The 15012-nt window shown below is 32.6% G+C and overlaps 3 protein-coding genes, 1 long non-coding RNA gene and 1 pseudogene across 4 annotated transcripts; 2 read left to right on the top strand and 3 right to left on the bottom strand.

The window, feature by feature from the left end:
- Positions 1-1859: 1859 nt before the first annotated feature.
- Positions 1860-2207, top strand: LOC120185521 (protein SOB FIVE-LIKE 6-like). Its single transcript, XM_039189715.1, has one exon. The coding sequence runs from the start codon at positions 1860-1862 to the stop codon at positions 2205-2207; it is 348 nt and encodes a 115-aa protein (XP_039045646.1).
- An 833-nt stretch (positions 2208-3040) lies between these two features.
- LOC120185431 (monothiol glutaredoxin-S14, chloroplastic-like) lies at positions 3041-5054 on the top strand. Its single transcript, XM_039189648.1, has 3 exons — positions 3041-3305; positions 3497-3766; positions 4836-5054. Exons 1-3 carry the CDS (start codon positions 3083-3085, stop codon positions 4889-4891), a joined length of 549 nt encoding a protein of 182 aa, XP_039045579.1. The 5' UTR covers positions 3041-3082; the 3' UTR covers positions 4892-5054.
- A 1294-nt stretch (positions 5055-6348) lies between these two features.
- Positions 6349-8201, bottom strand: LOC120185413 (14 kDa zinc-binding protein). The gene is made up of 5 exons (XM_039189637.1): positions 8043-8201; positions 7904-7961; positions 7107-7196; positions 6712-6829; positions 6349-6595 (listed from the first exon to the last, which is right to left on the bottom strand). Exons 1-5 carry the CDS (start codon positions 8174-8176, stop codon positions 6528-6530), a joined length of 468 nt encoding a protein of 155 aa, XP_039045568.1. The 5' UTR covers positions 8177-8201; the 3' UTR covers positions 6349-6527.
- A 2384-nt stretch (positions 8202-10585) lies between these two features.
- Positions 10586-12355, bottom strand: LOC120185457 (annotated as a pseudogene).
- A 401-nt stretch (positions 12356-12756) lies between these two features.
- Positions 12757-13373, bottom strand: LOC120185486. Its single transcript, XR_005522125.1, has 3 exons — positions 13103-13373; positions 12960-13006; positions 12757-12845 (listed from the first exon to the last, which is right to left on the bottom strand). It is a non-coding gene; the product is annotated as an uncharacterized LOC120185486 (long non-coding RNA).
- Between the last annotated feature and the right edge of the window lie 1639 nt (positions 13374-15012).

Raw genomic sequence — 15012 nt, 5'->3', positions numbered from 1 at the left:
CGATATCCACACGTATTTTCGTTGCGGATGATGCCAGCAGCTATTCATATCTAGAATTATTATAATTATAGTATGTGATAATCAATTATTTAATACATTTATTTTAATTATAATTATAGTATGTGATAATCAATTATTTATGTAGAATAAGTATCTCCTATAATATCTTTGTCATCTACCTCGTTAAAAGCATAAACATATAAATTATTATTTTTTAAATATTGTATTAAACTTTTTACTTCAGAAAATTTAGCAAAACTAATAATTAAAATTAAGTTTTAAAATAAAACAAATGATTACTATGAAAACTAAAAAGGGAGTATATTATATTTATTTATCGAACTCGAAATTGATGCTCGTGAACAGTCATGTATTGTTCTGTGCATCTCGTGCTCATCAAGGTTTTCTTGTAATTTCTCATGGACTGGGGGCTACTTTGTCCACTTCACGGATCCAATGTAAATAAAGATGGGCAGGAGTCAAACCTGACGGGTTGTCGGGTTTTTTTAATTGGGTACGGGTCGGGTTGGTCGGATTTTTTTAAAAGTGATATTCGGATCGAGTCGGATTCGGGATTATGATAAAAATACTCGACATTACTAAGAAAAAAATATAATTTTACCTTATAGATGTAGGAATAATTACAATAATACACCTCTATATATTATTTTCTTAATTAAATCACTATTTTTACTGAATAAAAATAATATTTTATTATTATTTTGGGTCGGGTTCAGATTTTATTTCAAAAATTCAGGTCGAGTTTGGGTCGGGTGGAGAGTATATATTATGCGAGTCGGTAGAGTCGGATTGGGTCGATTGGACCAAAAATCTAACCCAACCTGACTCATGCCCGTCCCTAAATGTAATGGTTCAAATTCAGAAAGGGAGATATTTAAATTTAAATAAACTAAATATATAGATATTTATATAATAAAATTTTATACCGATAAAGTTAAACTCTTGGAAAGATTAATAGTAATAATTTTTATTGTAACTTTAAGTGAAAGATAATTAAAGAGGAAAAATTAACAAACTAAAATTTTAACGTGAGACATGCTTTGGTGTGATGGGTAAATCGTAGCATCTATTGATTTGTTCGGTTAACATTACATTAGTATTTTTTTCAATAGTATAAATCATCACTAATATTTGAATACATTTTCATTTTTTTACTAAAGTTTTAAAATAATAAATTAATCATTAATATTATCGATTTGTGATAAAATGATCAGATTAGTTTCGTTGAAGGTCCTTAAATAATAATTTTATATATAATTTACTCCCAAAAACTTTCTAATTTCCAACTTTTTCCAAACACCCACCAGCCTTCACACATCTCCAACAACAATGGCACTGGCTGGTTTCCTCAAAAAAAAAAAAACGACAGCAATGACTCTCAGCCACGTTAAGTTCCCTTCTAGGTTCTTATCGAATGGACAGCTCCATTGTTGTACAGGCTGCTATATTACTACATTTATGCATGAATTTCTATCTGCTTTCCTTATCACCATTGTTACCAATTGCTTTCATTTCCCCTCTCTCTCTCTTTCACTAAGCCAATTGGAAAACTTGATTGATTCAACTTAGAAAAAATAAGAGGGGGAAAGGATCGCAGAAAGGACAAAAAGTAGTCTAGGATTTTAGTGTGATTCATTTGGTCTTATCTCGCTATACCCTCTTTCCCTTTTCTGTTTATAAACAACATCTTCAAGAGTTTGCATGTAGGTAGAGAAAAGAGAGAGGAGCCTTTTTCATTCTTCCAGTAGCAAATTCATTTATTTTTCTTTTTAACATACGAGGGGTTGTAGATTGGTTTGAGAAGAGAGAGAGAGAGAGAGAGAGAGAGAGAGAGAGAAATGAATGTATCAGCTTCACAATGTGGTAGTGGTAGTGAATCTGGATGGACTCTCTACTTAGATCAATCCTCTTATTCTCAAACAAGGTATCAAAAGTTTAATGAGAACTTCATGGTGGACGATGAGGAGCAGGACTTATCCATGGTGTCTGATGCATCTTCTGACCCTAGACATTATTACCTAGATTATGAGAAATGCCTTAGGAAAATGGGAGCTTGTGTTCTGTTCTTGCAACCCCTGAAAGCAGCAAAAATAAACAGAAAATCAAAGAACTTGGTAGCAATCAACATCATTCTTAACTTGATGTCACTGCCACTCCCATGTGATAAGCTTTTCCAAGGCTTTTGAGTTTTGGGAGGGAGGGGTGTTTGGAAAAAGTGAAAATTAACAATTTTTTTAGTAAATTAAACATAAAATCATTGTTTAAGGGTTTATTTGATGTTTTAGTATTGGTTAGAGTAAAAGTAAATATTAACATTTTTGTTAATGTTGAATCGTCATCAATTTAATAAAGATGATGGTGGAATGATCATTTTGTTACAAATCGATAACGTTAGTGACTAATTTTATCACTTTCAAAACTTCAGTTAAAAAAACAAAAACTTATTCAAACATTGTGTAGTTTATCCTTTCAAACTATATTAGACAATACTACAATGAATATAAGGAGAGTTAGACACATCTCGATCTAAGAAATTGTGAACGTTTACAAAAATGATATCAATGATTTTTAGTTCGCCATTGACGCCATCATCGGGCTTTGTAAGAAAATCTACAACCTTATTCGTTTCACGCCAGATAAATTTAGAGGTTACAATTCATGACCTATCCAACGGATTGAAAATACCTCGGGATTGGGCTAGCGGGGAAGTCGACGTTACTGGTTCAAACGCATCTGCACTGTCGACCTACAAAGTTATACACTGAAACCCCTCGTCCCAAGCTATAGTAACTTATTTATAATGATATAGTTAAATGATGCCGTGTATTTTACCTTTTAATAAATTGATTCCTCTCTGGTTTTGCTCTGAGTTAAGGTTCCATGTATTGCTGGGCTTGGACTGGGTTGATTGTCTTTTGCGCTTTCAGGTAACATCTGTTTTGGGTTACTGGGCCTAATTATTTTACGATTTACAAAATAAAATCTGTAAACAGTTTTTCTCTGATGTATGTTGCCAGAAGACAAAAAGGAAGGGAAAACAAACGCGTGTTGAGTGGATGAGATGGCTCTGCGGTGGGTGATCACGGTGTCCTCCCCTTGTTCTTCGCAATCGCATCCAGCACCAGATGCGGTGCTTCCAAAGTTTTCCTGCTACAAGACCCTCCACCAATCGCACCGCACCTTCACCTCTCCCCTTCATTCAACGAACCGCTTCTCGTTACCTGGCAACGCCTTCAGATCTCCTGCTAGGATAAGGATTTCCCCCTTTCGCTGCTTCGCTTCTGGTACTTCTCCTTTATTCCGTCATGTTTCCCAATTCCCCTTTAAAATCGGAAAGCAAACCCTTCATACGAAATCTAATTTGTTGTGGATATCCATTGAATTCATATATCACTATGCTTCTTTTGTGCGTGTTTTTTCTTTCCCTTTTTTGATAAACTTGTGATTAGTTCTATTTGTGTATGCTTATGTGCAGCTTTAACTCCTCAACTAAAGAATACATTGGATACAGTGGTGACATCGAACAAGGTTGTCCTTTTCATGAAAGGAACAAGGGACTTCCCACAGTGTGGGTTTTCCAATACCGTGGTGCAAATTTTGAACTCTTTGAATGTTCCTTTTGAAACGATAAACATTCTCGAGAATGAACTTCTACGTCAGGCTTTGAAGGAGTATTCCAGCTGGCCTACCTTCCCTCAACTTTACATTGAAGGAGAGTTTTTCGGTGGTTGCGACATCACAGTCGGTAAGCTTTCTGTTGATTTCACTTTGCTAAGTTTTAGTAGAACAAAAACTCACTTTGATACGCAAAATATTCTTGTTTTAGGCAACTGAAAATCTCCTGTTACAATGAACTAAAACTCAGAACCACTATGGAAATACCGATAGCACAAGACTTGATCTATTGACTCCCCTCCTTTCCACTTCTAATGTAAATTTTTGGGGTTTATTTCTATAAGTTAATCTTTCTTTGTTCTATTATGTGCCTCGTGTTTATAGTACCATCTTTGTGTTTTCTTGCTCTAGTTCTGTCTTTATGGCAAATATGCATGAGTTAACATGTGCGTTAAAACTTGCTTGTGCTCATGAATATTCTTATGAGGAGAAATGATTAGTTGAAGTTCTCTATAGTTTATTATGGTCTTGTGCAACATCTTTTCAGCGTGAAGGTAGTAAAGAAAAAAACCGAGAAACATGTACCGGGCTGGGGAACTATGGTAGGGGTGGAATTTAGAATGAGGATGAGAAGCTACCCTTCTGGCCCTTTTAATGGGAATAGGACAGCCTTCTCCTAATTTAAGTCAGATATATATATTCACAATAGCAGTCCTCAACAAATAGGGAGACACATTTACTATTGTACTTTTTTATTATGAAACTCTATGCTCTTCAAGAAGTATGCTTCCATCGTGGTAGAATGATATCGTTTTGTACCTGAAGACAGGTTTGCTTTGTCTGTCTTTTAGGTATAGATTACTCTATGTGAAGAGAGTACAAGTGATCTTTTTGAAATTGGGTTTGTTTATGTTGCAGAAGTATCATCCATGTGTGCTTCAAAGAGTTTAAACTGTAATATTTTGAAATTGTGAGAAAATGTGTTTTTAAGCATCAATCTGTTTTTGTTAGTTCAATATGGCACTGGCTTCAACCTTGTGGCTTATGGTTCTTCCTTGACCGAAAAGTTGTCATTTATAGCATCAATGATTGTTTCTTCGTTTGTGTCTCTCTTGGTTGGACCCATTTTTAAGAATACTTTCTAACATTGGGTTTTGCGATCATTTTGATGAAGCTTTTTTCCTTTTTTTTACCTACAGAGGCATATAAAAATGGGCAATTGCAGGAACAATTGGAAAAGGTGATGTGCTCCTGATACTTATCTGCATTGAAAAATAGTTGTATTTGTTCAGAATTAGATGATAAATTATTGTCTGGTGATCTTTTCTGTGGTTTGTGTTGGTCTTGCATTGGAATTATACAATTTGTTGTTTGAATAGAAAAGATTCGAATGGCATATTTATCTCTCTACTTTTTCTGGTGCCACTACTTACTAAAAGATGAATGTCTTCGATTGAAAGTATGAATTGGTAATCATGTTCTAGAGATACCCTTGTCATGGTTTCCTGGCGTCAAATATACTACTGTCTACTTGGATCTTGAAAACTTTTGCGCCAATTTTGTTTTGAGTTAGTTCACTCTGGTTTAGAATGGATGGGCTTATTGGATAATTCCTATTGTGGTTGTTTCGGATTCAAATATATATTTTAGAATCAAATCATTACATTTAAATAGATTGATTCAGTTAGATGTTCTTACAACTTTATTCCAAAGTAAGAATTTAAAAGAACCCAATACATGGGGTGTCACAATGTGCCTAAAATGATGAATTGGTTTTGCAATGTTAACTGGTCAGATTTTGTTCTAAATACAATTTTGTATTATAGATTTTATATGAAAAATGCGTTCACAACACAGTCAATCGGACCGATATGGTTAACCAATTCATCACACGGGCTTAATTTACCCTTACTTAACAGTAATAACTATACTAAACTATCAACACGTTCCCGGAAACAAATACCCTAATAAGAATTTTCAAGTTTCACCAATTTATTACACCAATAACACGAAGCTAATATCTGCTAGGTTGAACAACGAAACCGAAAAAATAAAAAATTCAGTCCAAATCAAATTATACAATTCGGTTCGAATTTTTTAATTTGTGTTTCAATTTCGGTTTGGTTAAAAAAATAATTAAATAATTCGGTTCAATTTTATTTTTTTTCATATGAAAACCAACTAAATCGAATCAAACCAAAATAAAAAAAGGAAAATAAATGTCTAAAACAAATTCATTCTAAATTTATTATAAGACAAATTTAAATAAAAATCTTAAAAGTAATAATATTTTTTATGAACTTAAACATATATATATATATTCAATTTAAGTTTTAAACTTACTTATTTTTTGATATCAAGTTTAAAAAATAGTTTGCTTTTTTTAGAGGTGAGTTTAAAAAATAATAAATAGTCAGAAATCACAAAATCAAACCGAACCAAACAAAACCAAACAAAAAATACGATTTTTATGCCAATTGATTTCGTTTTAATATTTAAAAACTTGCGTTTTAATTTTTAAAAACCTGCAAAGTGTAGCTCGGTTCATATTTTATTGAAAAACCTAACCGAGTACACCCCTACTATCTGCCAGTCTACTATCAAGTTTCAGTTTCCCTCAGCATACGAAAATCTTGGATAATGCCCAAGGAGAAAGACTTCATATTTCTGACGCACTGAAAAGCTGCTAAAAAAAGTTAAATAGGCAAATAATTAACCACTCCGTATACTATTTCACACATGGCTCAATGCTCGTTAGTTTTCCCCAGTTCGATTGAGTACTCAAATCATGGATGCGAGCAACATTTAACATGTCTGTTTTCGTTATTAAAGTTAACAAGTAGGCATGCACTCTAGCACAAAAGATGGTGTCCACTGATTAACATCTTCATTTAGCCTGGAGGCCAGTTCATTTGGCGTCCTCCAAGGAGGTGGACATGAATGTGATACACAGATTGACCTGCAACACAACATCACATACCACATGAATACAATTCTGAATCATTCCCTCGTCCCTTTTCAAATTGAAAAACTGAATGTTTCTCAAATAAATAAAATAAGGGAAAGAATTCAAACATCCTTGAGGGCCATCATTGATCACAATCCTGAAGCCATCATCCAGTCCTTCCTGTTTTGCAACAAGCTTTGCAGTATAAAGAAGGTGGCCAAGGATTTCAGTGTGCCTCTCTTCAGCCTAAAACACAGAATTCACAACCATGAGACTAGCGATGAATCCAGGAACAAAACAGGATACTCCAAAAACACAGAATTTCACTCCAATATTCATTCTATTACATCAGCATCAAGATGAGTGAAACGGAAAAGGTAAATCGAATTGACAAGTCAAATTCATTTAGTAACAATACTCTATTTTTTTAATTTAAAACAAAACATAATTGTTGTTTCCACTTTCCACTATACAAGGCGGCATAAAACCGTACTACTTGGATGTGAGAAAAAAAAAATTGTACCTTAGACAATCCAGTTAGGCCATCCCTTTTTTTTGGAATAATTAAGATGTGTGTAGGAGCTTGGGGAGCTATGTCCCTAAAAGCTAAGACCTACAAACAAAAGAAAAGGCAAATAAACATGTTTTCAGTGCAAATAAATGGAAAATAAACTTTTAGCTAGCAGAAAGGAACTAACATATCAAACCGAAGTAACAGAAACTGAATTTTACATGAACCTGCCCCAAAACAGAAAACATAGAGGAGACTCAGCAATTCACACATGCAACTGATGGATGAATTGAAGGATCATAAGATAAAAAGTTGGTCATCATTAAAAATGCAGAGAGTGCTAGGATAATAAGATAAAAGGCTGATTGTAAAACCTTCACCAATAATGATAGTTTAAAGCTTTTGGCTAATGAAAGCAGAATTCAAAACTAATTAATGATTTTCTTCAATGCAACAGAAAGTCATTAGATTTCTTTGTTATGAAAGATAAAGTTGGGGATCCAGGAATTCTGCATTCAAAGCACTGAATTTCGGTACATGAAACATGTTACAACGCTAGCTATTTAAAACTCGTAAGCGGGGTAAAAGTGATGTAAGAATTACAAAAGAAACAAAAGAAAAATATATACAATCAGCAGGCAACACCTACTGTAAGAATTACAAGAATAAATGGCGGTTTCTATCCCATTAAACCATAGATTAAAGAAGAGAAATTGGGCATTATTTCTAGAGCAAACTTCCGGCGTAGGAAGAAGCAGTGAATGATCAACACAGTACTTAAAAAAATATAAAAGAAAAAAGATCAGCACCTTATCGTCTTCATAAACCACTGTAGCTGGGATTTCCTTCTTGATGATTTTGTCAAATCTGAAAGAAAAAAACATTAATTAAATGAGAATAAAATGATGCGAAGAAGCAGCAGAAGGAGAAAAGTAACGTCGGACTGACATGGTAGGAGAATTAGAAGGAGCAGCAGCGAGGGCGGCTTCTTTCTCCGAAGCCATGACGGCAGATTCCCAAGGCCAATTGGTCAAATGAGAACTCAAAACTGACAGTCGGCTCTTCTTTGTATCATCGCTCATCTATAAATATCATAACTAACCCTAGTGTTTTTTTAAATTATGATTATTAAATTTTAATTTTGGATCATTTATATTATTAATTTGTTATAATTTAGTCATTGGAACATTAATTAATGTTATTTTATATCGTGACATGTAAAAATAATTAGCTTTTAATTTAACTTATAAATTTCAGATAAAATATTAATTTAACTAAAGAGATGATACAATGAAAAAATTGCTAAGAGGAGAATTCAATGAGTATTGAGGATTAAATTTTTATAATTTTAAAATATTGATGGTTAATATTTAAAATTATGATAAAGTGTAAATGAAAAAAATTAAATTTATTATTATACCAATACTGGTAATGGTCACATTTCATTTTATTATTCTTTAAAGGGTAAAGTATACTTTAGATCACTTTCTTATGTGTTCGATGATAAATAACTTATTTTTCTTTTAAAAATTATAAATAAATTATTTAATTAAAATACTATTACAAACATATCAATGATCATTAAATATTATATATAAGTAGTGATGTAGTCTAATATAAGATAATTTAGTCCATAAAACTCATACAATCTATCAATTCGACTATTATTCAAAGTAATTCAATAAATATAACTCTTCATATTAAAAATTCTTATTATTTTAATTTTTGTTTTTCTCCTATAAATGTTATATCACTTCCTTATTATTTTCTAGTATAATAACAATTTAACAATAATTTGTTAATACTTTATGGCATATTGCAATTATCCAATTATTGTTTAATCTAATGGGCTTGCTTGTTTGATGGTATCTCAAAAAAGATCAAATTGATGAAAATTTGAATATATAAGGTTAATTTAGTGAATTGTTTCGACTTAATACAAAATAATATAATGAATAAGTTATAGAGAAAAACAATATTATTATATCAAATCATATTAGACATATTGTTAGGATTGATGAAACTCAATTGAACAATCTAATAATTGTCAAGAGGAAGTGAATTGGCCAATTGAAAAATTTTGGATATGGAGGAGAAATGATAGGAAAATTTGCACAATGATTTATAGTGGTTCGACTTCTAAATCAAGTCTACATCCACTACCTTAGCTCCACACTAATGATTTTCTAACAAATTCACTAATTTGTTCTTTCTTTTTCTAGGCTCAAGAGTAACCTTTACAAAACCCTTAGTTTTTCAATGGCTAAACTAAAATCACTCCCCTTTTACAGATGTTAAAAGATGTAAACAAGAAAACGTCACTAAGGTAAGTGTTTACAAGAATTAAACTCACAAGAAAAACAATTAAAATATTTGTAATGAGCTCAAACACATATGTACAAGAGAAAAAAGAAAAATAAAGAGTGAAAGATCTTTTCTCTTGATCTCTATTGCTTGGATATGCGTTGTCTTATTCTTCAAGTGTTGCCTTATTGCTTGGATATGTACAAGAGTTTTTATATGTTGGAATGAGTTTGTGATCGTTTCTAGTCGTTGGGGATTAATTTTTTGCAAAAAAAAAAACTACCCAAAACAGGGAGTATCGGTACTCCCTTAATGAGTATTTATACTACCTTTGTAATATTTAAATAAACTAGCCGTTGGAGACCGTTGGACTTGACTAATATCGATATCACTATGTAAAGTAGTATCGGTACCCCTTGAGTATCGGTACCTATTTTGCATTATGGAATTTGAGCAATTTGGAAAACAACTGGTAGTATCGATACTTCTCTTACCTTTGGTATCAGTACCACATGAACAATATCGGTACTGTTCATGTAGTATTGATAATGTAAGAACAGTATCGGTACTACGTATCTAGAAAACTATTTTGTGCTCAAATTCTAGTTTAATAAACTTTGAATTATTTTTGAAAACTTTGAACAAATTCAATCAAGTCCAAAAACATTTTGCCTTAATTTTTCATATCAAAATATTATAAAACATGGTTCAACACATATATTTCAATTTCAATGACGAAGTGATCTATTTATAATAATATTTTAATTGAATGCTATGCTTGTAATTTTTAGAAGGAAAAGAGCTGATCTATTTATAATAATATTTTAACTGAATGTTATGTTTGTAAATTTTAGAAGGAAAAGAGCATATTTGTTACCGAACTTATAATTCAGTGACCTTGGGTATTATTTACCATTTTAAAAACCATATGACCATTTTGTAATTTTTTATAGTTAATAGATTCAATAAAAAAGATTACTATAATGGAGAGTGATAGATTCAACCAAAAAGAGTACTAAAATTGAGAGATTATTGGCCTATTTACCCAAATAATAAAATAAAATAAAATGCAAGTAAATATTAAATGCTTTGTTTCCGCATTGCAAAATAAATAAGAAATACAATGCAAAAGGGCAGAAAAGAAAAAGTAAAATAAGTTAAAAGGACGGCTGTCTGGCCGACACTTTATTTTACGACCCATATGTACCCTAATTAACCATATGCATTTACACGTACAAATACAATGCATGATTATATTCCTACACTACAACTCATAAATACGAGCAAATATGTATTTAATGTACAATAATTTGCACATGTTAGTTAGCAGGATACTCTTTTGTACTACCTTTCTGAAACTGTTCAGAAATTGCAAGTTCCCAACTTCCTTTTGTTGGAATCCTCAAATGCTTGAGGCACAAGCTTCTCAAAACTCTTCAGGAACATCCCCCATTCAGCTTCACTCATATCCCCCAAATACACATCTCCACTCTCCTGGTTATTCTTTAGCACCGAGAAACTCATGCTGTTGCCGTAGCTACTGTTGCCGTGCAATCCCGGCATCGATCTTACAGAGAAATTGTTTCAAAGTTTTTGTCGGCTTGGCCGAATACAAAGGGCGGTGGAAGAGCTTGGGAAGATCTGCTGCAACCTCATTGAAGATGTCTTCAATTTCGTTGTCGAATAGAAAGATTCCGGTGTCAACCTCAGCTTTATCGTAGTTATTATCCGTATCATCTTCAACTTCTGAAGTGTTGATAAATACATTTGCCTTGGCTTGTGTGCAAAGTGTCTCTAGCATGCTCGGTTTTTCTTCATCGCCTCGAAATTCCATAGTCCGCAAGACAGAGGCCAGCAATGGCAGCTTGCTTCAAGAAAATGGTGCAAAGGATCATGACTCGTATGGAGCATTCCCTTAACAACGGAAGCTACATCCGCAAAAGCTCTGCGTCTTTATACGGATAGAGGTTCAGAATGTACTCGGTTTCTGACTCGGAAAAAGGAACCAATGCTTGAGGCCAATGCAACCATTCAAAGTATGGATCATCAAGGCACTCTGGTAGGCAAAGACCATGATCTACGGGCACAAGCTCAGCTGCACCGGCAGCATAATTTTCATGTTGGCCCTTTTTCTTAACAAGAATATTTCCGGCATGCCGGTCTAGATTCAGGATTCTTAAGTCGAATATCCCGATTCTATGAACTGAAGCCACTGAGAAACCAGCAGGCCCTAACTCCCCTGCATCGAAGTCATGAGAGACGAAATTTTGTAGGGAGGCAATCTTATAAGGCGTGGCAGAGATAGCGGTTGCTTCATTGACATGACATGCAAGATGAGATATTTTCACAAGAGCTGTCGCAGGAACACCGCCGAACCCACCATGGTCGAGGAGATAAGCCGCCAACTCATGAATACCGGTTTCACCTACACGAATGGAACGTTTTATTCCTGGCTGTCCTGACATCGATCCTGCAAAACCTTTCGGGTTATAGTTTCACCACTCAGGTTATGTAAGAGGTAGGCACCACCAAGCCCGTTGGATACTGGAACAGGCACTTCCCGGGGGAGATGGCCATGGCCACCTCGACGACAAGAGCACCGTTTCTTGGGGCCCTTTGGCCCCCAATGATCTCAACCCCGGAGGGGTGTCAAACTCTTCCTCCACATTAGTGGCTAATGGAAGGCAGGGAGTCGAGAAACTACGATGGAAATTTGCAACTTCAAATACTTGTTTCAAAGACTGAGCAAGGTCTTTGTACCAACTTCAAGAATGTTGTACTCGAGTTCGGTTCAAGGACTGGAGTCTGCATCTCTGAGATCGGCTGAACGGTTTGAATCCATGATGTTGACCAACGCCTACCGCCATTTTGAAGAAATTAATACACGGCAGTCAATCATACCAAGTTCAGAGCCACCTATTCCCGGATAGGATTATCAGTCTTTCGTATGAGACCAATCACATGCATCTACAAATTCAAACCCTTTTCTATGTCAACCTCCATTTTCTTTTCCAAAAACGTGAACAATGTAAGACGAACGCTATAAATAATTATTAAACAGCATTTTATTTTTCAAAGATCATACCTTAGCACATCATCATCGAAAGAATAAAGAAAATTAAGAATAGTTAAACTACAAGTGTAAGTTTTGTTCTGTTTATTTTAAAAATTGGAACAAAAACATAAGTTTAGGTATAATTTTGAAAAAATAATAGTTGGATAACTAAAATTAAACAAAAAGTAAATTTAAGTATGATTTTAAAAAAAATAACTAATCGACTAATACAAAACTATAAGAATAATTGAAAGACTAAATTAGTAGTTTATAGTAAATAATATATATCAATGCACGTACCTATTCAAATTTGTGTGGTGTAGGATTCAATTGCATACACCCGATAGATACCAGATTGACATTTATCTATATATTTCTTGAATCCATCAAACCTGAAACTTTTTTCGTTTTCCTATTGATGAAAAACCTAGTCAAATTATAAACAAAAACCGGGGGGGGGGGAAGGCGAGGAAACAATTGAAACATAAATCCAAATAAAATCAGACCTGTAAATCAGCCCCTCGCTCCTCCAATTATAAATCGCCGCAATGCTCTGTACAGATTTAAAAAATATCACAAATAATCTACAATATTGAAAGGTCTTGGATTAAAATCATTTAATTGAGTGAAATGAGAGAGAAAGAGAGACCCGGAACACTGATTAAGCCATCCAGGGAAGAACAGCATCAGGAGCGGGAGAGGATCAAACAGTCGCCGGAAAATAGTATTTCCTGAAGGCCGCACTGCCACACCCCTCTTTGTTTGTTGTTTCTTCAGTTTCGTGCCTTTGTGGGGGTGTATATGTAGGGTTCGTTTGAGCCTTCCTTTGCTTTTTTGACTTTGATTTTCCCTCCTATTCTATTGCCAACTGACTCCATCTTATCTTCGGGATTTGGTTATTTTTAATGCACTGGCTTTAGATCCGGTCTCCATTTCCCCAAGTAATTTTTTTTGGGTGAAGACGTTCATCTGATTATAATATATTATTTTATTAATTTTTTAACTATTAAAAAGTTAAAAAATCACTACCTATTTTATTATTTTTTAACTATTTTATTCAATATTAAAAGTTATAAATTTTTACATGATTATTTGTATGTTTCAATTTTAGTAATTTTATTAACAAATTGACGATCGTTTGAGTTAAAAGTTAATATGTTGACTGAAATACAGTAAAATCATATTTTAATTATGTCTACTGATACCGTAATTTATTTTAAACACTGGCTCGATTACGTCATGTTTCAAGCACTGGCTCGGCTACGTCATGTTTCAAGCACTGACTCGATTACATAAAATAAACAGAGTATCGATCCACAAAATACTACTCAAACAATTTTAAGATCATATTTTACCATATCTTAATAAGCAATTTAACGTTTAACTCAAATGGTTACTAATTTCTAAACAAAAAATGACAAATTTAAAAATATAAATACTCGAATGATTGTTTTGTAACTTTTAATAAATGGGTGTGAAATGTTATAACTATGAATAAATTTACTTGACTAGAGTGAAACGTTGTACAATCGAGTTAAATGCATATGTGATGAAATGATGGTGTAAGTAAGGGTGTATTTAGTTCGATTTGATTGTTAATAAAATATAATTTGGCTTGTATTTTACTATTTTTAAAATGTTTAGATCGAAATCAAAGATATAAAAATCACGATTTTCGATTCAACTTATTATTTATGATTTTTTACTATTTTTTAAACCCAATGTCCAAAGAAAGCAAATTTAAAAGTTAACTGAGTGCAAACATATAAGTTTAAATTCATAACAAATATTATTAGTTTTAAGATTTCATTTATTTAAATTTGTCTTGTAATAAATTCAAAATAAATTTCTTGTGGATACTTATTTTTTCTCTTTTGTTAATTCGATTTCATTTATAACAGACGACTTTTATATCAAAAAATTAAAATTCAATCAAATTATAAAATTATATTTTTAAATCAAACTAAAATCAAATAGTAAACCGAAAAATTCAAATAAAATAGAATCATATAATTCAGATCGTTTTTTTAATTTTTCATTTTCGTTGAGTATAAGAGGTAGAGTAAACATTAATTCAGATTTGGACAATATTCAATGTCTATGAGCAGCGATAAATATCACTAACGACGAGTACAATTAATTTAATTTATAAAAATTTAAATTTTAAAGAACTCAACTTGATTATAAATTAGTTAAAAATTTTAAAGATAAATTATTTAAAATAAAGGGTAAACTATATTAGTGACACCTAACTATTGTCATTTTTAATTTTGACCAATATTTTTTTAATTTTTTTTCAATCAGGTCACTCAACTGTTTAAATACATTCAATTAAGCCACTTGCCATTAATATTTAATGGATTTGATCACTATTACTTATATATTATATCAATTTGGTCTTAGTTTTAATAAATTAAAATAAACCTAGCCCTCAAATCTTTAATTTTAAAATATTTTAAAAGTTAAGACATATTCTATATAACCAAAAAAAATTTTACTAAAAAATTACATTTACGATTTTCAGAAGCATCCCGTAACCTCTTTTGGTTTTAAGGGAAA

The sequence above is a fragment of the Hibiscus syriacus genome, unplaced genomic scaffold, assembly GCF_006381635.1.
Source record: "Hibiscus syriacus cultivar Baekdansim isolate YM2019G1 unplaced genomic scaffold, ASM638163v2 tig00113123_pilon, whole genome shotgun sequence".
In the NCBI taxonomy this organism is placed as follows: Eukaryota; Viridiplantae; Streptophyta; class Magnoliopsida; order Malvales; family Malvaceae; genus Hibiscus; species Hibiscus syriacus.
This window is presented reverse-complemented; position numbering and strand designations above follow the sequence as displayed.

What these genes read in the sequence shown, in the direction of transcription:
- LOC120185521 (XM_039189715.1), top strand. Translation starts at nt 1,860, where the DNA reads ATGAATGTATCAGCTTCACAATGTGGTAGTGGTAGTGAATCTGGATGG.
- LOC120185431 (XM_039189648.1), top strand. Translation starts at nt 3,083, where the DNA reads ATGGCTCTGCGGTGGGTGATCACGGTGTCCTCCCCTTGTTCTTCGCAA. An exon ending in CTTTCGCTGCTTCGCTTCTG is followed by an intron (nt 3,306 to 3,496) that starts GTACTTCTCCTT and finishes GCTTATGTGCAG; the next exon opens with CTTTAACTCCTCAACTAAAG. An exon ending in TGGTTGCGACATCACAGTCG is followed by an intron (nt 3,767 to 4,835) that starts GTAAGCTTTCTG and finishes TTTTACCTACAG; the next exon opens with AGGCATATAAAAATGGGCAA.
- LOC120185413 (XM_039189637.1), bottom strand. Translation starts at nt 8,176, where the DNA reads ATGAGCGATGATACAAAGAAGAGCCGACTGTCAGTTTTGAGTTCTCAT. An exon ending in TGGTTTATGAAGACGATAAG is followed by an intron (nt 7,197 to 7,903) that starts GTGCTGATCTTT and finishes TTTTGTTTGTAG; the next exon opens with GTCTTAGCTTTTAGGGACAT. An exon ending in CAATGATGGCCCTCAAGGAT is followed by an intron (nt 6,596 to 6,711) that starts GTTTGAATTCTT and finishes GTTGTGTTGCAG; the next exon opens with GTCAATCTGTGTATCACATT.